The sequence below is a fragment of the Clupea harengus genome, chromosome 23 (genome assembly GCF_900700415.2).
Source record: "Clupea harengus chromosome 23, Ch_v2.0.2, whole genome shotgun sequence".
NCBI lineage: Eukaryota > Metazoa > Chordata > Actinopteri > Clupeiformes > Clupeidae > Clupea > Clupea harengus.
In genome coordinates this window covers 22268027-22293045 of record NC_045174.1, presented here as the reverse complement: position 1 = coordinate 22293045, position 25019 = coordinate 22268027, and the positions used below count along the sequence as shown (strand labels likewise).

General features: G+C 45.9%; 1 protein-coding gene and 1 long non-coding RNA gene across 3 annotated transcripts in view; both read right to left on the bottom strand.

Moving 5' to 3' along the window:
• The window catches only part of LOC116218605 (NLR family CARD domain-containing protein 3-like), a gene marked incomplete at its 3' end in the record, with an annotated part of 30584 nt that extends 12503 nt beyond the window's left edge, over nucleotides 1-18081 (bottom strand). Inside the window, exons 1-2 of the mRNA XM_042703254.1 lie at nucleotides 17494-18081; nucleotides 2691-2867 (exon numbers count right to left, since the gene is read on the bottom strand). Coding sequence (XP_042559188.1) covers nucleotides 2691-2867; nucleotides 17494-18053 — 737 coding nt within the window. The remainder of the gene's footprint in view (nucleotides 1-2690; nucleotides 2868-17493) is intronic.
• A 1209-nt stretch (nucleotides 18082-19290) lies between these two features.
• LOC116218744 lies at nucleotides 19291-24525 on the bottom strand. 2 transcript variants are annotated; one of them, XR_004163017.2, is made up of 4 exons: nucleotides 24245-24525; nucleotides 21083-21191; nucleotides 19974-20048; nucleotides 19291-19312 (listed from the first exon to the last, which is right to left on the bottom strand). It is a non-coding gene; the product is annotated as an uncharacterized LOC116218744 (long non-coding RNA). The 2 variants fall into 2 exon arrangements; XR_004163018.2 differs by having other exon boundaries at nucleotides 19292-19312; nucleotides 24310-24525.
• Between the last annotated feature and the right edge of the window lie 494 nt (nucleotides 24526-25019).

The window sequence follows — 25019 nt, the reverse complement described above, 5'->3', positions numbered from 1 at the left end:
GAACCCCTCACCCCACTGTCTCCCCCTTCCTCTCACTTATAGGGTGTGGTCACCCTCTCTTCTATTGTATTCTAAATGACTGAATTGTCTCCACGCCGAAATAAACTCCAGAAACCTGACTACGTCCTCCGGTCCCTTCTTCAACTTTGGCGTGCTCATTTAGATTATATCATAGAATCCCATACATAAGTGCCCTTAACACACACACACACACACACCCCTTCCTCCACATCAAATGGTGTCCCTCACACACTGCATGTCATCATCCTTCACTCATCACAGGAATCCACTGAGACACACCGTAGTTCATCTATCATTATATCACCATAGAGCACAGCGTCCCCTCTAGCTAGCCCATCTGCCTCAGGACAGTAAGTCTGTGTGGTCACTAAAGCAACGGGTACAGATTCTCCTGCTGTACATACCCTTTCAGCCTTATTACTGGAAGCCCTGACAACATAAGGTTTCAACATGTTTATGTGGCACACTCTAGATTGTCTCTTACGATCAGGAGTGCAGACTATATAGTCCGTTTAACAAACCCGACACTCACTTTATAGGGCCCAGAAATGACACTTGCAGCGGCCGACCCAGGACAGGGAGTACACAAGCACCGGGTCACCTGCCTGGAAACTTGGAATTTGGTCCTGTCCATTTAGTGACTTATGAATAAGCAGCAAGTACTTTAAAGTCAATTCTGTGACTTACTAGCAGCTTGTGTAAGTATTGTAATACTATGGTCAATTATTTTCATAAGAACTCATTTTTCACAAGATGAAGCTGTTTGGCCTTTTTGGGGGAGGCCTGTGAAAAGACCATTGCAGTAGTCAAACCCTGCTGCAGATAAAGGCATGAATGAGTTTTTCTAATCATGTTTGACATGAGGGGACATAATTAGAAGAGGCCGTCTCTCTTCCCAGTCTGTATTCGTGTCGACACAGTATGTGCGCAGCATCGTTTTCAGCGTCTGATGAAAACACTCTAAAGTGCCCTGAGACTCCCCCACTTCTCTCACAACTTGTGCAAACAGTTTCAAAGTCAAATTAGAACCCTGATCAGACTGAATGAAACCCAATCAGTCCCCTCACCACCGCTTTTGGGGATGGCTTCAGGATAGAGGGTTGCAGCGCACATAATGGTCAACACAAATTGACGGCCAGACTTAAACTTGGGCAGTGGACCCATGCAATCAACAGTTATGCATTCAAAGGGATGTGCCATCACCAGAATAGGACGGAGTGGGGCTGGGGAAATGGTCTGATTGGGTTTACCTTAAGTTGACATGATGGCAAGAGTGGCAGAACTTGGCAACAGCAGTCTTTAATCCAGGCCAAAGCACTCGTTGATAGTTCTTATTAATACCCAGGACAGACAGCGCATGCTCATGGACTAGACTCAGAATCTGTGAACGGTAGCCAGACGGCACAACAGTCTGACAAACAGACATCGAGGACCGAGCTGAAACTGAGCTTTCATCAATGAAGATTCAGACAGGTCAACAATAACCTCAAATTCCTGTGCTGGCACACACGTCACAACGGAGGCAGAACACAGAGGAGAACTCCTTACCAAGTCACACACAATCTTACACACACACTCTCACACACACACACACTCACACACATGCTCTCTCACACACACACACACACGCTCTCTCACAAACACGCTCTCACACACACACGCTCTCACACACACACACGCTCTCACACACACACACACACACACACACACACTCATACACACACACACGCTCTCATACACACACACGCTCTCATACACACACACGCTCTCACACACACTCTCACGCTCTCACACACACACACGCTCTCTCACACACACACACACACACGCTCTCACACACAAGCTCACACGCTCCCACACCCACGCTCTCTCACACACCCTCTCTCACACAAACACGCTCTCACACACACACACGCTCTCTCACACACACACACACGCTCTCACACACACACACGCTCTCACACACACACACACGCTCTCACACACACACACACGCTCTCTCTCAAACACACACTCTTACACACACGCTCTCACACACACATGCTCTCACACAAACACATGCTCTCACACACACATGCTTTTACACACAAACGCTCTCACACACACACACTCTCACACACACGCTCTCACACACACACACGCTCTCACACACACACGCTCTCACACACACACGCTCTCACACACACACGCTCTCACACACACACGATCTCACACACACACACTCTCACACACACACGCTCTCACACACACACGCTCTCACACACACACGCTCTCACACACACACACATGCGCTCACACACACATGCGCTCACACACACATGCTGTCACACAGACATGCTCTCACAAACAGCAGAACAGAGTTCTGGAGAATGTTCTCACACACTGCATCATCATCCTTCACTCATCACAGGGAGCCACTAAGAGACACACAAACACCCATTAAAGAGAGCACCTCCTGAAACACACACACACACACACACACACACACACACACACACAGTGCTATGCACATACCCCTTAATCAGGACCAAACAGATACACAAAAACACACACACACACACACACACACTCACACCATAGTACACCCATCCTTACATGACCCCCCCTCACCCATCACTGTGTGCCCCCCCACCCCACACACAGATCTCTTGTTGTGTGTTAACACTCACACTAGCGTCTCCAGCTTGCAGTGGGGACTCTTGAGGAGGTCTGAGAGATGCTGAATTCCTGCATCATGAAGAGCATAATTCTGACTCAGGTTCAGCGTCTTCAAACTGCAGGAGGTTGATCTGACAGCTGATGCTAAAGCAGCACAGCTCTTCTCTGTGAGGGAACACTGCTGCAGCCTGTGAGAAACATAATGATACGTGTGATTATTACACTCACATACCTTTACCTATACCAACACCAACCCACACACTTACCGTACTTCAGCCATCACAGAGTGCCAATCACACACACACACACACACACACACACAAACACAGACATACACACACTCACTGGGACTCACTCATCACAGGGGACACGCTCTCACACTCACACACACAGACTCTGTTGCATCCATCATATCACCCCATACATTTGTGCCCCATACACACACCCCCCTTCCTCCACATCAAATGGTGTCCCTCACACACTGCATGGCATCATCCTTCACTCATCACAGGGAGCCACTAAGAGAAGTCCCTCTCCAAAGAGTGAGACATAAACACATACACACACACACACACACACACACACACACACACACACACACACACACACACACTGTGTTTCATCTGTCATAGGGTGCCACACACACACGTACAATAATTAACCCATCACAGAGAGCCAAACACTCACACTCACACACAAACGCTCTCTCACACAAACACACACACACACACTCACTCACAGACTGTGTTGCGTCCATCATAGCACCCCATACACACACACACACCCCTTCCTCCACATCAAATGGTGTCCCTCACACACTGCATGGCATCATCCTTCACTCATCACAGGGAGCCACTGAGAGAAGTCCCTCTCCAAAGAGTGAGACATAAACACATACACACACACACACACACACACACAGTGTTTCATCTGTCATAGGGTGCCACACACACACGTACAATAATTAACCCATCACAGAGAGCCAAACACTCACACTCACACACACACACAAACGCTCTCTCACACAAACACACACACACACACACACACACACACACACACACACACACACACACCCCCCTTCCTCCACATCAAATGGTGTCCCTCACACACTGCATGGCATCATCCTTCACTCATCACAGGGAGCCACTGAGAGAAGTCCCTCTCCAAAGAGTGAGACATAAACACACACACACACACACACACACACACACACACACACACACACACACACACACACACACACAGTGTTTCATCTGTCATAGGGTGCCACACACACACACATACAATAATTAACCCATCAAAGAGAGCCAAACATTCACACACACACACACACACACACACACACACACACACACACACACACACACACACACACACACACACCACACACACAGTGTAATCCACATGTCACAAGATGCCACACACACACTTGAGCCAACACAGTCAGAGTCAGTTTAGCTTGGCCATCATTATGTACCCCCACCCCCTCATCAAACACCCCATTCAGTGGTCTGTTGTTGTGTGTAAACACTCACCCCTTACACATGCCCCCCCCCCCCCCCCACACACACACATAGTACACCCATTACATGCCCCCCTCACCCATCACTCTGTACTGCTCCCACACAAAGATCTTGAGCCATTAAAGAGTGCCAATCACACACACACACACAAACACACACTCTCACCATGACCGCTTCACAGGGTATAAAACATACCAACAAAGGCAAACACACGCTGGGTGCCCCATACACACACATACACACACACACACACCACTCATCACAGGTATCACACACAAAATCATTAATTAATTAATTAATTCAACACATTCATACACACACACCACACACATATACACCATGTAATCCACATGTCAGAAGATGCCACACACACAAGCACACAATCAAACACACATCAAGGGGTGTTACACACACCTTACTCCCCTAACTCAACCCCCAACAGTGACACATGAACACACAATCACACACATACAATACTTCACCAATCACAGATAGCCACACACGCACAGAGACACACACTAACCACTCATCACAGATAGCACACACATTGTCACGATGTGGGATGTAGGCTGGTTGGAATGGGGTTGCAGGTAGGGAACACACGGCGCAGGAGACAGTGGCTTTCTTAAAAAATAACTATTTATTTACAACAGGGATAACCCCAAAACAGATACACACGAACTGACCAAAACTAAAGCCAAACAGACAAGGTACAACTCTGTGGTCACCAATCACACAGGTTTGGTCTACATGTATGTACCTTCTCACAGCTCTCTCTCACACAGCTCTCTCTCACACAGCTCTCTCTCTCACAGCTCTCTCTCACAGCTCTCTCTCTCACAGCTCTCTCTCTCACAGCTCTCTCTCTCACAGCTCTCTCTCTCACACAGCTCTCTCTCTCTCACAGCTCTCTCTCACACAGCTCTCTCTCTCTCTCACAGCTCTCTCTCTCACACAGCTCTCTCTCACACAGCTCTCTCTCACAGAGCTCTCTCTCACACAGCTCTCTCTCTCACAGCTCTCTCTCTCTCTCACAGCTCTCTCTCACACAGCTCTCTCTCTCTCTCACAGCTCTCTCTCTCACACAGCTCTCTCTCACACAGCTCTCTCTCACAGAGCTCTCTCTCACAGAGCTCTCTCTCACACAGCTCTCTCTCTCACAGCTCTCTCTCTCACACAGCTCTCTCTCTCACACAGCTCTCTCTCTCACACAGCTCTCTCTCACACAGCTCTCTCTCTCACAGCTCTCTCTCTCTCACAGCTCTCTCTCACACAGCTCTCTCACACAGCTCTCTCTCTCTCACAACTCTCTCTCTCTCACAGCTCTCTCTCTCTCACAGCTCTCTCTCTCTCACAGCTCTCTCTCACACAGCTCTCTCTCTCACACAGCTCTCTCTCACACAGCTCTCTCTCACACAGCTCTCTCTCACAGCTCTCTCTCTCACACAGCTCTCTCTCTCACAGCTCTCTCTCTCTCTCACAGCTCTCTCTCACAGCTCTCTCTCTCACAGCTCTCTCTCTCACAGCTCTCTCTCACACAGCTCTCTCTCACAGCTCTCTCTCTCACACAGCTCTCTCTCTCACAGCTCTCTCTCTCTCACACAGCTCTCTCACAGCTCTCTCTCTCACACAGCTCTCTCTCTCACAGCATGTTCAGTCTGTCTCTCCCTCATTCAGTAATGAGGTGCACCTTAAATAAGGCCGCCCAAGGGCTAAATTGGTCCAATTAGAGTCAATTGGACCCCTCCACAGAGGTGGGGGAACCCGGATCCAACCATTCAGGTAGGGGAGTCCAGTCGGTCTCCCCCATTGGGCCACAGTGACAAGGGGGAGGGATTTCACCTTCTCACACACATATTCATTCATTCATTCATTCATTCATTCATTCATTCATTCATTCATTCATCACAGACACAGGCACAGGCACAGGCACAGACACAGACACAGGCACAGCAAGGGGTATTACACACTATACCCCTTACTCTGCAGAAAACAGGGACATATAGACACACACACACACACACACAGTCACAGACTGTATTGCATCCAAAATAGCATCCCATACATTAGTGCCCCTAACACACACACACTACACACACACACACACACACACACACACACACACACACACACACACCCCTTCCTCCACATCAAATGGTGTCCCTCACACACTGCATGTCATCATCCTTCACTCATCACAGGAATCCACTGAGACACACCGTAGTTCATCTATCATTATATCACCATAGAGCACAACGTCCCCTCTAGCTAGCCCATCTGCCTCAGGACAGTAAGTCTGTGTGGTCACTAAAGCAACAGGTACAGATTCTCCTGCTGTACATACCCTTTCAGCCTTATTACTGGAAGCCCTGACAACATAAGGTTTCAACATGTTTATGTGGCACACTCTAGATTGTCTCTTACGATCAGGAGTGCAGACTATATAGTCAGTTTAACTAACCCGAAACTCACTTTATAGGGCCCAGAAAATGTCACTTGCAGCGCCGACCCAGGGACAGGGAGAAACACAAGCACCGGGTCACCTGCCTGGAAACTTGGAATTTGGTCCTGTCCCATTAAGTGACTTATGAATAAGCAGCAGTACTTTAAAGTCAATTCTGTGACTTACTAGAAGCCAGTGTAAGTATTGGAATAATATGGTCAATTATTTTCGGGAGAACTCTGGCAGCTGCATTTTGCACAAGATGAAGCTGTTTGGCCTTTTTAGGGAGGCCTGTGAAAAGACCATTGCAGTAGTCAACCCTGCTGCAGATAAAGGCATGAATGAGTTTTTCTAAATCATGTTTTGACATGAGGGGAAATAATTAGAAGAGGCCGTCTCTCTTCCCAGTCTTTATTCGTGTCGACACAGTATGTGCGCAGCATCGTTTTCAGCGTCTGATGAAAACACTCTAAAGTGCCCTGAGACTCCCCCACTTCTCTCACAACTTGTGCAAACAGTTTCAAAGTCAAATTAGAACCCTGATCAGACTGAATGAAACGCAATCAGTCCCCTCACCACCGCTTTTGGGGATGGCTTCAGGATAGAGGGTTGCAGCGCACATCATGGTCAACACAAATTGACGACCAGACTTAAACTTGGGCAGTGAACCCATGCAATCAACAGTTATGCATTCAAAGGGATGTGCCATCACCAGAATAGGACGGAGTGGGGCTGGGGAAATGGTCTGATTGGGTTTACCTTAAGTTGACATGATGGCAAGAGTGGCAGAACTTGGCAACAGCAGTCTTTAATCAAGGCCAAAGCACTCGTTGATAAGTCTGATTAATACCCAGGACAGACAGCGCATGCTCATGGACTAGACTCAGAATCTGTGAACGGTAGCCAGACGGCACAACAGTCTGACAAACAGACATCGAGGACCGAGCTGAAACTGAGCTTTCATCAATGAAGATTCAGACAAGTCAACAATATCCTCAAATTCCTGTGCCTGCACACGCATCACAACGGACGCAGAACACACAGAGGAGAACTCCTTCCCAAGTCACACACAATCTCTCACAGACACACACACACACTCTTGGACACATGCTGTCACGCACATGCTCTAACACACTCACACACACGCTCTCACACACACTCTCTCTCACACACTCTCTCTCACACACACTCTCTCTCTCTCTCACACACACACAAACACACACACACACACACTCTCACAAAAACAGACTCTCACACACACACACACACTCTCAACAATACACACACTCTATCACACACACACACTCACACTCACACACTCACATATACACACTCTCACACATACAGACTCTCACAAAAACAGACTCTTACACACACACTCAAACTCACACTGTCACACATACTCACACACAATACTTGACCAATTACAGAGTGCCACACAAACACGCACACAGCAACATACCAGAGTACACCCATCCTTACATGACCCCCCCCCCCCCCCCTCAGACACCCACACACACCAACACACACCCACACACACACACCAGGGGGTGCTAGACACATATCCATCCCCCCCCCCCCACACACACACACGTACAATAATTGACCCATCACAGTGATGGAGATAATTTCCAAACACTGTTAATGACTTAGGAATATAATAATCAAGTGCCTTGTATTATTAATTACCTTATATGAATCATGTACTTATGTAAGCAGGAACATGGCTTTTCTGTGTTTCTGCGTGTGTGTAACTTAGAATATTAGGTGCCACTTAGTCTGCATATGTACAAGAGCATGTTTAGACCAGAGGTGATAAGAAGGTTCGAACTGTGCTTCTTCCGACCTTGCAAAACTTCCATCCTTGCCTCGGACGTGAGAAATCCACCACGTGATTATCCCTGCTGAACGCTCAACTTCTGTCTATATAAACCTTGTGCGATGTGTTTATCATTGCTTCACTTTCAGCCTTGTGCTGGGAGTGAGCCCGATTGCAATTGTTGTTTGTCTAATAAATATACTTATATGCAGCTCCGGAGTCCTGAGGTAACTAGGGTGAATTTTCACCTATCACACAGAGAGCCACACAAACACCAGTCATCACAGGTATCACACACATATTCATTCATTCATTCATCACACACACACACACACACAAACACACCACATATACACATACCGTGTAATCCACATGTCCACATGTCAAGTGTTGGTACCTATACCAACACCAACCCATACACTTACCATACTTGAGCCAACACAGAGTGCCAATCAAACACACACACACACAGTGTACTACACATTTCACAAGATGCCACACACACATCACCAATGAAGGATCCCCCTCCTTAAATTACACACCATACTTATCCTATTACAGTGTCTCATGAAAACACACACACACACTGTAGTTCACTGATTCCTATCTGCCTCCCTCACACACCCCATATTTCAGTCATCACAGGGATACACTCACACACACACTTTAGTTTGCCCATCATTATGTACCCCCCCCCACCCCACCTGCCTCATCAAACACCCCATTCAGTGGTCTGCTGTTGTGTGTAAGCACTCACCCCTTACACATGCCCCACACACACAAACACACACACACCATATAGTACACACATCCTTGCATTCCCCCCTCACCCATCACTGTGTGCCCCCCCACACACACAGATCTCTTGTTGTGTGTTAACACTCACACTAGTGTCTCCAGCTTGCAGTGGGGACTCTTGAGGAGGTCTGAGAGATGCTGAATTCCTGCATCATGAAGATTAGGATTGTGACTCAGGTTCAGCGTCTTCAAACTGCAGGAGGTTGATCTGACAGCTGATGCTAAAGCAGCACAGCTCTTCTCTGTGAGGGAACAAGCCTCCAGCCTGGGGGAACATAATGACACGTGTGATTATTACACTCACATACCTTTACCTATACCAACACCAACCCACACACTTACCGTACTTCAGCCATCACAGAGTGCCAATCACACACACACACACACACACACACACACACAAACACACACACACACACACACACACACACACACACACACACACACACACACACACACGTTCACCATGAGTCACTCATCACAGGGTACACATACTAACACATCAAATGGAGACACACAAACACTCATTAAAGGGAGCTCCTCCTTACACACACACACACACACACACACACACACACACACACACACACACACACACACACACCTTACTCCAGTGACACAGCACCCCACAGTGACACACAAGCACACACACACGCTCTCTCTTTCTCATACACACACATACACAATCACACACATACAATACTGGACCCATCACAGATAGCAACACACACACATAGACACAGACAGACACACACTAACCGCTCATCACAGATATCACACACATGCTCTCTAGCTCTCACACACACAAACACACACTCTCTCTCTTTCGCATGCTCTCACACACATGCTCTCACACACACACACTCTCACACACAAGCTCTTACACACACAAACACGCTCTCACACACACACAAACGCTCTCTCTCACACACACACACACTCACAGGCTGTGTTGCGTCCATCATAGCACCCCATACATTTGTGCCCCATACACACACACCCCTTCCTCCACATCAAATGGTGTCCCTCACACACTGCATGGCATCATCCTTCACTCATCACAGGGAGCCACTAAGAGAAGTCCCTCTCCAAAGAGTGAGACATAAACACATACACACACACACACACACACACACACACACACACTGTGTTTCATCTGTCATAGGGTGCCACACACACACGTACAATAATTAACCCATCACAGAGAGCCAAACACTCACACACACACACACACACACACACACACACACACACATCAAGGGGTGTTACACACACACCTTACTCCCCTAACTCAACCCCCAACAGTGACACATGAACACACAATAACACACATACAATACTTCACCAATCACAGATAGCCACACACGCAAAGAGACACACACTAACCACTCATCACAGATAGCACACACATTGTCACGATGTGGGATGTAGGCTGGTTTGAATGGGGTTGCAGGTAGGAAACACACACGGCGCAGGAGACAGTGGCTTTCTTAAAAAATAGCTATTTATTTACAACAGGGATCACCCTAAATCAGATACACACAAACTGACCAAAACTAAAGCCAAACAGACAAGGTACAAATCTGTGGTCACCAATCACACAGGTTTGGTCTACATGTATGTACCTTCTCACAGCTCTTTCTCACTGCTCTCTCACACAGCTCTCTCTCTCACAGCTCTCTCTCTCTCACAGCTCTCTCTCTCTCACACAGCTCTCTCTCTCACAGCTCTCTCTCACACAGCTCTCTCTCACACACAGCTCTCTCTCACACACACACACGCTCTCACACACACACACGCTCTCACACACACACACACGCTCTCACACACACACACGCTCTCTCTCAAACACACACTCTTACACACACGCTCTCACACACACATGCTCTCACACAAACACATGCTCTCACACACACATGCTTTTACACACAAACGCTCTCACACACACACACTCTCTTACACACACGCTCTCACACACACACACGCTCTCACACACACACACGCTCTCACACACACACACGCTCTCACACACACACGCTCTCACACACACACGCTCTCACACACACACGATCTCACACACACACACTTTCACACACACACGCTCTCACACACACACGCTCTCACACACACACGCTCTCACACACACACATGCGCTCACACACACAAACGCTCTCACACACACACACTCTCTTACACACACGCTCTCACACACACACACGCTCTCACACACACACACGCTCTCACACACACACACGCTCTCACACACACACACGCTCTCACACACACACGCTCTCACACACACACGCTCTCACACACACACGATCTCACACACACACACTTTCACACACACACGCTCTCACACACACACGCTCTCACACACACACGCTCTCACACACACATGCGCTCACACACACATGCTGTCACACAGACATGCTCTCACAAACAGCAGAACAGAGTTCTGGAGAATGTTCTCACACACTGCATCATCATCCTTCACTCATCACAGGGAGCCACTAAGAGACACACAAACACCCATTAAAGAGAGCACCTCCTGAAACACACACACACACACACACACACACACACACACACACAGTGCTATGCACATACCCCTTAATCAGGACCAAACAGATACACAAAAACACACACACACACACACACTCACACCATAGTACACCCATCCTTACATGACCCCCCCTCACCCATCACTGTGTGCCCCCCCACCCCACACACAGATCTCTTGTTGTGTGTTAACACTCACACTAGCGTCTCCAGCTTGCAGTGGGGACTCTTGAGGAGGTCTGAGAGATGCTGAATTCCTGCATCATGAAGAGCATAATTCTGACTCAGGTTCAGCGTCTTCAAACTGCAGGAGGTTGATCTGACAGCTGATGCTAAAGCAGCACAGCTCTTCTCTGTGAGTTCACACTGCTGCAGCCTGTGAGAAACATAATGATACGTGTGATTATTACACTCACATACCTTTACCTATACCAACACCAACCCACACACTTACCGTACTTCAGCCATCACAGAGTGCCAATCACACACACACACACACAAACACAGGCATACACACACTCACCGTGACTCACTCATCACAGGGTACACGCTCTCACACTCACACACACAGACTCTGTTGCATCCATCATATCACCCCATACATTTGTGCCCCATACACACACACCCCTTCCTCCACATCAAATGGTGTCCCTCACACACTGCATGGCATCATCCTTCACTCATCACAGGGAGCCACTAAGAGAAGTCCCTCTCCAAAGAGTGAGACATAAACACATACACACACACACACACACACACACACACACACACACACACACACTGTGTTTCATCTGTCATAGGGTGCCACACACACACGTACAATAATTAACCCATCACAGAGAGCCAAACACTCACACTCACACACACACACAAACGCTCTCTCACACAAACACACACACACACACGCACACGCACACACACACACACTCACTCACAGACTGTGTTGCGTCCATCATAGCACCCCATACACACACACACACCCCTTCCTCCACATCAAATGGTGTCCCTCACACACTGCATGGCATCATCCTTCACTCATCACAGGGAGCCACTAAGAGAAGTCCCTCTCCAAAGAGTGAGACACACACACACACACACACACACACACACACACACACACACACACAGTGTTTCATCTGTCATAGGGTGCCACACACACACATACAATAATTAACCCATCAAAGAGAGCCAAACATTCACACTCACACACACACACACACACACACACACACACCACATATACACACACTGTGTAATCCACATGTCACAAGATGCCACACACACACTTGAGCCAACACAGTCAGAGTCAGTTTAGTTTGCCCATCATTATGTACCCCCACCCCAACCCCCTCATCAAACACCCCATTCAGAGATCTGTTGTTGTGTGTAAACACTCACCCCTTAGACATGCCCCCCCCCCCCCATACACACACACACACATAGTACACCCATTACATGCCCCCCTCACCCATCACTCTGTACTGCTCCCACACAAAGATCTTGAGCCATTAAAGAGTGCCAATCACACACACACACACAAACACACACTCTCACCATGACCGCTTCACAGGGTATAAAACATACCAACAAAGGCAAACACACGCTGGGTGCCCCATACACACACACACACACACACACACACACACACACCACTCATCACAGGTATCACACACAAAATCATTAATTAATTAATTAATTAATTCAACACATTCATACACACACACCACACACATATACACCATGTAATCCACATGTCAGAAGATGCCACACACACAAGCACACAATCAAACACACATCAAGGGGTGTTACACACACCTTACTCCCCTAACTCAACCCCCAACAGTGACTCATGAACACACAATCACACACATACAATATTGACCAATCACAGATAGCCACACACGCACAGAGACACACACTAACCACTCATCACAGATAGCACACACATTGTCACGATGTGGGATGTAGGCTGGTTTGAATGGGGTTGCAGGTAGGAAACACACACGGCGCAGGAGACAGTGGCTTTCTTAAAAAATAACTATTTATTAACAACAGGGATCACCCCAAAACAGATACACACGAACTGACCAAAACTAAAGCCAAACAGACAAGGTACAAATCTGTGGTCACCAATCACACAGGTTTGGTCTACATGTATGTACCTTCTCACAGCTCTCTCTCTCACAGCTCTCCCTCACACAGCTCTCTCTCTCACAGCTCTCTCTCTCACAGCTCTCTCTCACACACAGCTCTCTCTCACACAGCTCTCTCTCACACAGCTCTCTCTCACACAGCTCTCTCTCACACAGCTCTCTCTCTCTCTCACAGCTCTCTCTCTCACACAGCTCTCTCTCTCTCACACAGCTCTCTCTCTCTCACACAGCTCTCTCTCTCACACAGCTCTCTCTCTCACACAGCTCTCTCTCTCACACCTCTCTCACTCACAGCTCTCTCTCTCACACAGCTCTCTCTCTCACAGCTCTCTCTCTCACACAGCTCTCTCTCTCTCACACAGCTCTCTCTCTCACAGCTCTCTCTCACACAGCTCTCTCTCACACAGCTCTCTCTCACACAGCTCTCTCTCACAGCTCTCTCTCTCACAGCTCTCTCTCTCACACAGCTCTCTCTCTCTCACAGCTCTCTCTCTCACAGCTCTCTCTCTCACAGCTCTCTCTCTCACAGCTCTCTCTCTCACACAGCTCTCTCTCTCACAGCTCTCTCACACACAGCTCTCTCTCTCTCACAGCATGTTCAGTCTGTCTCTCCCTCATTCAGTAATGAGGTGCACCTTAAATAAGGCCGCCCAAGGGCTTAATTGGTCCAATTAGAGTCAATTGGACCCCTCCACAGAGGTGGGGGAACCCGGACCCAACCATTCAGGTAGGGGAGTCCAGTCCTTCTCCCCCTTTGGGCAACAGTGAGAAGGGGGAGGGATTTCACCTTCTCACACACATATTCATTAATTAATTAATTCATTCATTCATTCATTAATTCATCACAGACACACCAAGGGGGTACTACACACTATATCCCTTACTCTGCACGAAACAGGGACACATAGACACACACACACACAATCACAGACTGTGTTGCATCTGATGGAACCGGAAATATTGATATTCTGTTGTTGTAACTAAGTGTAGCCTCATTTTGTATCTGTAACTCATTCTTGGATGTGTACTCTGTCTGTCTCACTGAGACCTGAACAAATGGCATGTGAACCCCTTCCCCCCTAGATAGCCTCCTTCCTGCGATCACCCTTTGTACCCTGTTATCACCCCCCTCCCCCCACAGGTGAACCCCTCACCCCACTGTCTCCCCCTTCCTCTCACTTCTCCCCTATTGTATTCTAAATGACTGAATTGTATAAATACCAACATACTCTACAATAAGATAGGCCTTTCTCTGAGCACCAGCTGAGAGGGGGTCTCCACACCGAAATAAACTCCAGAAACCCGACTACGTCCTCCGGTCCCTTCTTCAACTTTGGCGTGCTCATTTAGATTCTATCATAGAATCCCATACATTATTCCCCCTAACACACACACACACACACACACACACACCACACACACACCCCATCCTCCACATCAAATGGTGTCCCTCACACACTGCATGTCATCATCCTTCACTCATCACAGGAATCCACTGAGACACTCACAACTCAGGTCATATTCATGCAGATTCTCAGGAATATCTAAGAGGTTCACCCAATTTCTAGCACCACTCTACTCTCACACTCACACACACACACACACACACACACAGACACACACACACCAAGGGGTAATACACACTATACCCCTTACTCAGCACGAGACAGGGACACAGACACACACACACACACACAGAGTCACAGACTGTGTTGCACCAACATAGGGGCACTAATGTTTGGGATTCTAACACACACGCACACGCACACACACACACACACACCCCTTCCTCCACATCAAATGGTGTCCCTCACACACTGCATGTCATCATCCTTCACTCATCACAGGAATCCACTGAGACACACCGTAGTTCATCGATCATTATATCACCATAGAGTACAGCGTCCCCTCTAGCTAGCCCATCTGCCTCAGGACAGTAAGTCTGTGTGGTCACTAAAACAACAGGTACAGATTCTCCTGCTGTACATACCCTTTCAGCCTTATTACTGAAGCCCTGACAACATAAGGTTTCAACATGTTTATGTGGCACACTCTAGATTGTCTCTTACGATCAGGAGTGCAGACTATATAGTCAGTTTAACAAACCCGACACTCACTTTATAGGCCCAGAAAATGTCACTTGCAGCGCCGACCCAGACAAGGAGTAACACAAGCACCGGGTCACCTGCCTGGAAACTTGGAATTTGGTCCTGTCCCATTAAGTGACTTATGAATAAGCCAGCAGTACTTTAAAGTCAATTCTGTGACTTACTAGAAGCTTGTGTAAGTATTGTAATACTATGGTCAATTATTTTTCACAAGATGAAGCTTTTGGCCTTTTTGGGGAGGCCTGTGAAAAGACCATTGCAGTGGTCAACCCTGCTGCAGATAAAGACTGAATGAGTTTTTCTTAAATCATGTTTTGACATGAGGGGACATAATTAGAAGAGGCCGTCTCTCTTCCAGTCCTGTATTCGTGTCGACACAGTATGTGCGCAGCATTCGTTTCAGCGTCTGATGAAAACACTCTAAGTGCCCTGAGACTCCCCCACTTCTCTCACAACTTGTGGCAAACAGTTTCAAAGTCAAATTAGAACCCTGATCAGACTGAATGAAACCCAATACGTCCCCTCACCACTGCTTTTGGGGATGGCTTCAGGATAGAGGGTTGCAGCGCACATAATGGTCAACACAAATTGACGGCCAGACTTAAACTTGGGCAGTGAACCCATGCAATCAACAGTTATGGCATTCAAAGGGATGTGGCCAACAGAGTGCCAATCACACACACACACACACACACAAACACAGGCCTACACACACTCACCGTGACTCACTCCACAGGGTATCAAACATACAAACAGACGCATACACATGCTAGGTGCTCGACACACACACAGCCCTTCCTCCACATCAAATGGTGTCCCTCACACACTGCATCATCATCCTTCACTCATCACAGGGACCCACTGAGACACACAAACACTCATTAAAGAGAGCACCCCCTAACACACACACACACACACACACATCATGGCACACACACAAACACACACACACCCCTTCCTCGCACATCAAATGGTGTCCCTCACACACTGCATGGCATCATCCTTCAATCATCACAGGGGGCCACTGAGACACACACACACCCATTAAAGGGAGCACCTCATAACACACACAGACACACACACACATCATGGCACACACACACACCACTCATCATGGGTACCCCACATATATTAATTAATTAATTCAACACACACAAATACATACACTGTGTCCTCCACTTGTCACAAGATGCCACACACACACACACACACCCACACACACCACTCATCATGGGTATCCCACATATATTAATTAATTAATTCAACACACACAAATACACACACTGTGTCCTCCATCCGTCACAAGATGCCACACACACACACACACACACACACACACCCACACACACACAAACAAACACAGACTCTGTCACTGTCACTCTACCTCTCTCAGTAATGTACTTACCAAGCTGATGTGACCACTGGCACCAGCCTCTGAAGAACTTCATCTGGACTGAGGAGTTCAGTCAGATCTTTCTCTGGTGTCTTTATGTACTTCTGCAGATCAAACTCATCCAGTTGCTCTTCTGAAATCTCAAACTCAAACGTCCTAGTCTCCCACTCTCCTGGTAAGAGCATGACTACAGACAGAGTTCCTGAGCTCCTGTCAATGACCTCCACTACAGCATGGTGATTCAACTCATTCAGACAGTAGAACAGGTTGATCCTTCTGTCTGAAGTATCCTCATCATCCTCATCTCTGATCTTCTCCTCATCTCTGATCTTCTCCTTGACATACTGGACTGTTTGCTCTGGGCTCTGTGATTGGCTTCTTGTCTGTGGCAGTAGGTGCCTTAGGAGATTCTGATTGGACTCCAGAGAGAGGCCAAGAAGGAAGCGGAGGAAAAGGTCCAGGTGTCCGTTCTCACTCTGTAAGGCCAGATCCACTGCAGTCGTGTGTAGGTCATGAAGTGTTGAAGCTCTGAACAGAGCAGAGAGCTGAGAGGTTTGCTGTTGGTCAGGCATGTTTCTCTCTCTGTTGCTGAAGCAGAGGAACACATATAAAGCTGCAAGATACTCCTGAATGCTCAGATGCACAAAGCTGAACACCTTCCCCTGGTACAGCCCAGCCTCCTCTCTGAAGATCTGAGTTACACACTCCTGAGTACACTGACGCTTCTGTGACATCTATGCCACACTCTCTCAGGTCTTCCTCATAGAAGATCAGATTGCCCTTCTCCAGTTGTTGGAAAGCCAGTTTCCCCAGTTTGAAAATAATCTCTTCATCTGTCTCTTTTCTCCCTGTGTACTTGTGCTTTTTCATGCTTGTCTGAATGATCAGGAAGTGTGTGTACATTTGAGTTAGAGTCCTTGGCATTTGTAGACTCCCCGATTCATCTGAAGTTCTCTCTACAACAGTGGCAGTAATCCAGCAGAAGACTGGAATGTGGCACATGATGTAGAGGCTCCTGGATGACTTCAGGTGTGTGATGGTTCTGTTAGCCAAATTCTCATCACTGATTCTCTTCCCAAAGTACTCCTCTTTCTGTGGGTTATTGAATCCTCTTATTTCAGTCAGCTGGTCCACACACTCAGGAGGGATCAGATGAGCTGCTGCTGGTCGGGTGGTGATCCAGAGGCGAGCAGAGGGAAGCAGATTCCCCTTGATGAGGTTTGTCAGCAGCACGTCCACTGAGCTGGCTCTGTCACATCACAACACCTTGGGTTGGAGTGGAAATCTAGAGGAAGTCGACACTCATCAAGACCATCAAAGATAAACATGTGCTCTGAACTGCTGAAGATTGCTTGATTTTTTATTTCTGGGTGAAAGTGTTGAAGTAGCTCCGCCAGACTGATTTTCTTCTCCTTCATCAGGTTCAGCTCTCGGAAAGGAAGAGGAAATATTAAGTAGACATCCTGATTGGCTTTTCCTTCAGCCCAGTCTAGAATGAACTTCTGCACAGAGATTGTTTTTCCAATGCCAGCCACTCCCTCTGTAAGCACTGTTCTGATGTGTTTGTCTTGTCCAGATAAGGGTTTAAAGATGTCACTGCATTTGACTGGTCTGTCTCGATCTGCTTCTATCCAGGATGCTATCTCTATCTGTCTGACCTCATGTTCATTATTGACCCCTCCTCTCCCCCCCTCTGTGATGTAGAGCTCTGTGTAGATCTCATGGAGGAGTCTGGTGTCTCCCTGATGTGGTACTCCCTCAGCCAGATGCTGAAATTTCCTCTTCAGAGTGGATCTGAGTTTCTCATGACTCTGCCTCTGCTGGTGTCCATCTAGATCAATGACAGAATCAAACAACACTTACAGATAAACATCACCACAGAACACTTTAAGGAATAATGTAAACAAATATCACAATATTCCTACTAGATTCAGAATGTCTATCTGTGTAATATATTAGCTTCACATCTATTAGAAAGGACTAAAGCTCATGACACCATAATGTTGTAATTTTCTCTCATAAACACACTGAACAGACACAGTAGGGTTTTTCAATATGATCACAATGTGAATATGCAGGGGGGTTCTAGACTGTAATAGACACTGACAGACATGGAGGGTCAGTTTGCAGGTGACTGACAAACAATTACGTTTATTTCACTCATATACTCATCGTTGAGACACAGTATGGTTCCTTCACATGAACAAAATCAATCACATCATAAAAAATACTACAGGAACAATCAATGCTCAGTTCAGAAGAGCTCATATACTCATTGTTACAACACAGTAGGGTTCCTTCACAGGAACAAAATAAATCACATCATAACTAGTACTAAAGCAACAATCAATGCTCAGTTCAGAAGAGCCACTAGGGAAAATACATATAACAGCGTAAAGAGGGTTCTAGAACGTTACTGACATAAACAGAATCAAAGGTGGTTTGAAGAGGATTTTGGTGACTGCCTGACAGAATGTCATCCATGATCTCACCTGTGTTCTGCAGCAGAGTCCCTCTCTGTCTCGTCTGTCCTCTTGGACTGTGTGTCTGATGCCCCCTGCTGGACGCTGTTAACACAACATAACCCTAAAGTGAGTATTCTCACACCTCCCTCAGAGAGACTATTCTGGTCACTACACCCACACACACACACAAACAATACAAAATACATATACAAAATACATAAATACAGCTGTCAGGAGGGAATAGACCCCACTGGGGCTGCTTCGGACTAGCAACCTGTAGCAGCAGCATCTGTGGCTGATAGAGCCAAGTAGATGCACCCAACTAAGAACAGAAGAACAAACCAAAACAATAACCCTAGAGTCAGCGAGGGCAGGGGTGGAAGATGACTCACAGTCAGACCACATGGCTTTTGGACTTTGGCATGGCTTTGACTACAAGAAAGGGGATGCACACCTTTACGGCCATTTTGGGGAATAAGGAGAAAGCTCTTCATGTTGGCAGGCATCATGCAGCTGGTTAACAGCAAAGACAAACCAAGCAGACTAAGAAGGAAACATGTTATGGGCAGAAACCAAAGGTTAGATAGCCAGGGTCCTCTGAAGTCAAGGAATGGAATTGCATCAATGTTAAAGTGTTTTTATCAGTAAGGGAAAAATGGTGGAAGAGAGGTTTTATATTGATGGTGAGGTGATTCCTTCTCTTGTGGAAAAAACAGTGAAGAGTTTAGGCAGGTGGTACAATTCCACACTGTGTGACTGAGGACAGGTTTCAGACCATAGAAAATTCATAGTTAAGGCTAGCAGTATTACTAATAAGACCCTCTTGACTGGTAAACTGAATATGTGGTGCTCGCAGATTGGGCTTTTGTCATGCGTAAGCTGGCCTTTGACTGTATGAAGTTGCAATTTCAGAGCTGGAGAAATTTGCCAAAGTCATGAATAGGGCAGTTACGAAATGGCTTGGGGTACCGTAGGATTGGAGAATGCAACCTCAAGGTGTCCATCTGGATCAACATGTATGCTTGTTCTAAACAGCAATTCTCAATCTGGTCAAACAGCTGATGAGGTAGTGGGTCACTGGGGTTAACTGGTTGTTTTTGGCACATACTGCTTTCCAAACTAAATGATTTACCGACCTGTCAGAGTCACATGTAGACACGCCCCCTTCAGAGTCATATTTAGACACGCCCCCTTCAGAGTCTACGCTCCTTTTCTTCTTCACATCTGGAGTAGAGTCCATCACGTCTGTAAACACACACACACACACACACACACACACACACACACACACACACACACACACACACACACACACAAAGAGAGGGGTGTAACTTGATTGGCTGTTGAGCACAAATATCAACAACACGTCACCAGAGACACACCTTCGATTAAAGAGGTGTGGAGTCTTTAAAGGCACAGTCTGATTATAATCCACTGCATTTTATTTTTCAAATGTCAGCAAATTCTGCTCATGTTACTCTAGCTGTTGGTCCAGTGTGTGCTTCTAAAAAAACTCTGGTGTTGCTGCACAGTCCTGGCTCTGTAACTGGGAGACAAACAAAGTGACTCGGGACCCAGCCTACGTTTTTTCCAGCCGATAAACAATGTGCTTCAGGCGAGCACGGGAAGGAGGGGTGGTATTTGATTAGCTGCTAAGGTCGTCTATATCGATGCAACCTTAACACAGGCAGCAAACTGTTGGGATGCCCTCAAACAAAAGAGGAACTTAAAAGCAAAATCATTTTTTATGGACATAATGAACATAATTAGTATTTTTAAACATTATTTTAAAATTCCATGACAAGGACAACCTTTGTGAAAATCTGGAAAATATACTATTCCTTTGCTCCTTCATTTCATGGTTTCATACGTGATTCTGATTCGTGATTCTTCTTCTGTTTACTGTTAAAAACCTCAGTGTTTAAATTGATTGCAGTCTCAGTTTTAACAACCATGTGAAAGAAAGAACTACATTTTTAACATCTCAAAAACAATACTTAAGTCCTTACACTGACTTCCAGTAAGTCACAGAACTGACTTTAAAGCACTGCTGCTTGTTTACAATTCACTAAACCGACCAAACCACCAAAAACCCAAATTACCTCTCAGATATGTTTCAGCAGTACACACCTGCTAGACCTCTTAGATCACTGAAGACAAATCTGTTGGTAATACTTACTCTCAGAACATGGCGAATCTCCAAATGTAAGCAGTTTCAAATCTAGACTCAGAACCCAAACTGTTCAGACGCTTTTTGTTGACTGAATTTAATCCACTCCCAATTTGTATGTTTACTATTCTTTTAATTCTACTGAGCTCAAAAAAGGGCCAACTCATTACGCAGTGGTACAGGCCCAAGACACAAGAATTTGTTCTCTCGTTCTCTCTCATTCGTTCTCTCGTTCGTTCCCTCTCTCTCTCTCTCTCTCTCTAGAGAGAGGTAACAAATAATATGTCCTAAATAACCCATAATCTCACATGCATTTATACAGCTTAAAAGAGAAAAACAGTCAGCATGACATGACTTTCCAAATGGATACTTCTGAGAGGTGAATTATTTGTGTTATATACACATCATTGTTTTGCTGTATACAAAACTTTTAAAAGAGCCAAAGAATGATGATGAATAGATACTTTATTGTTAAAATATTCATATAAGCAGTGATCAAGCCCTTAATTGGGGCACAACTCATTGACGAAATATTAGGTTAACATTAGCATTAATCAAAGGCATTAGCCCACAGAGACTCAGTGAGCTGCAAACCTGCTTGTATTAAAGCCAATTAGAGCAAGTAAATTAAAGTTTTGTACAGTTGTGGCTACCCCAAGTCCCGGAGGTCTGTTTCCCTAAGATAATTCTGATAGCTGCTATGCATTTCATTAGAGGAAGTACTGATCAATGCAGAACAAGGGCTACTATATTGAATTAACTGGAAATACATCATTTTGTCATCGTTTTGGATGGATGTTTGTTGGAATGAAACACTTTCATATGCATGCAGTCACAGTATCATCTGTATTTTTTAAACCCTTATCTCCTTATTGTAAATACAGCTTTGTTTACATATAATTAAATTCACTTGGATGTGCATGATATTGATGGATCTGAATTAAACTTTAATGTAGATTAAAGATTCAGATTGTATTGTAAAATGTCCAAATATTCAATATCATGGTGACGTACATATTCCCTGATTTTGAAACAATTCAAATATCTTTATCTTCATCTTTATTTTTACCTTACATCTGACAGGAGGGGTGTTGCTTCTCACTAATATTTGCTTGTGCTGTCGTTTTCTGTTCAGTTGAATTTGATTTCTGAGGGGTGGAGACCTAATTGATTTTGAATAGCAGCCGTAAAATAAGCCAACTGGGGACTTTCAAAGCAGCAATCCATATCAAATGCGTGTCAAAGTGCATATCTGGTCTGAACACTGATCACTGAACAGAGGAAAACTCAGTTTAATCAACAATAAATCTTTATTCTTTTTTGCTGTTGTTGTTGGGGTGTTTGTTGTCGCTACTAATTCCCTAATACATGCTTGAAAACGGAGGGTTGAGGGCTATATTGGTTGGTTGCAATCTGCAACAATCTACGCCGATACCCTATGTGTATCCTGTTATAACTTCCGATACTCTACATTTAGCATTGTTTTCAAGCATATTCTTGGCTTAAACAAATACTCCTATATTTTATATATACATACATACTTCTCAAAACGAATGTATGCTATGAAGCTCATATGTACATATGTAATTTCACAAAACGCTCATATTTAGCAGAAGATTATATATGTTACACTCATCCTTATATCCATTAGATAGGTCGCAGAACGTAACTCACAGGAAGTAACTCTCACCCTATCAGTGCACAGCCACCACATTCACACATGTAGTTCCTTAAACTTTCACTCAGAATAAGCAAACAAACAAACATTTAAGTCTATTGTTACCAGGAACGCTATCATTTGACATAACACGTTTTTCTTCGAACGGAACATATCTTATTTAATTTCATTCTCGCTCATTCTCTCATTAAATGCGGCGGTCATATTACGCACCGCAGCGGTAGGCCTACGTCTAGCTTTGTGAACTCACAGGCTACTGAAGGAAGTCTCTGACGGACTCCTTGACCTATAGGCTATTCTCCTTCCAAACAGAAACAAAAAAAACGGTAGCCTACTACTACCGCTGTCTAACCAAACCAACTGTGTGCTTTAAAAAAATAATGTGAAAGGTAGGGAACTGTCATAGGATAGCCTACGCCCTAACTGTCGTTGCATCGGTTTCATTCTTACCCGGAAATAGCCGAGTTTTGTGATAACATTACACCAACTCTGCCGGGTCGAAGTTCTTTGCCCACCTGATGGTGTTTATCCGTGTGGAGATGCCCGCAGTTGTCTTACTGCTCTGCAGGGAGACTGGGAGTCTCACCAACTGCTTCTCTTCATCGCGCGTCGAGTGAACGGAGAGGGGACAAGACGAGACCCGCCGACACTAAGTTCCGCGTTGTGCGAGAGGAAGGTGGGTTCGATATCAACAGTTGCAGAACAACTTCCACTTTTCTTCTGAACGCTGAGGCAGTGTAGGGTTCACCTCAGGCAGTTCGCCCCCTGCTGGTGAAATGCTAGAAATTATTATTCTGGCTGAAATGCGTTCTACAAAAGTAGTCACTTCCTCTGGAGTAGTGGGACATGTTTCAAACAACAATTCAGTTTGTTTCCGCCCATTGAAGTGAAGATGGCGCTGCCCACTCTGCTATCCTGCTGATCCCAATCAGACGTTACTTATTTTTCAGTGCTTTAAAACTAAAATGTGAAAACATGCTAAAACAAGTGGGATATACTGTACATTTAGTGGGCAGATACGGAACTCTGCAGTGAAAAATACAAATGTCTAGTGTGTGACATCAGCCACATAAAAAAAATGGCTAATAGATAATTTAAAGGTCACCTGATGGTGTGTTACCTCAAAATATAAAATTGAAAGCCTGGCCAGGGACTAGGGTGATAATTTTATAGGCAGTAGAATATTTTGACGTATGTCACCGATTCCAGAGCCTAGGAAGACGAT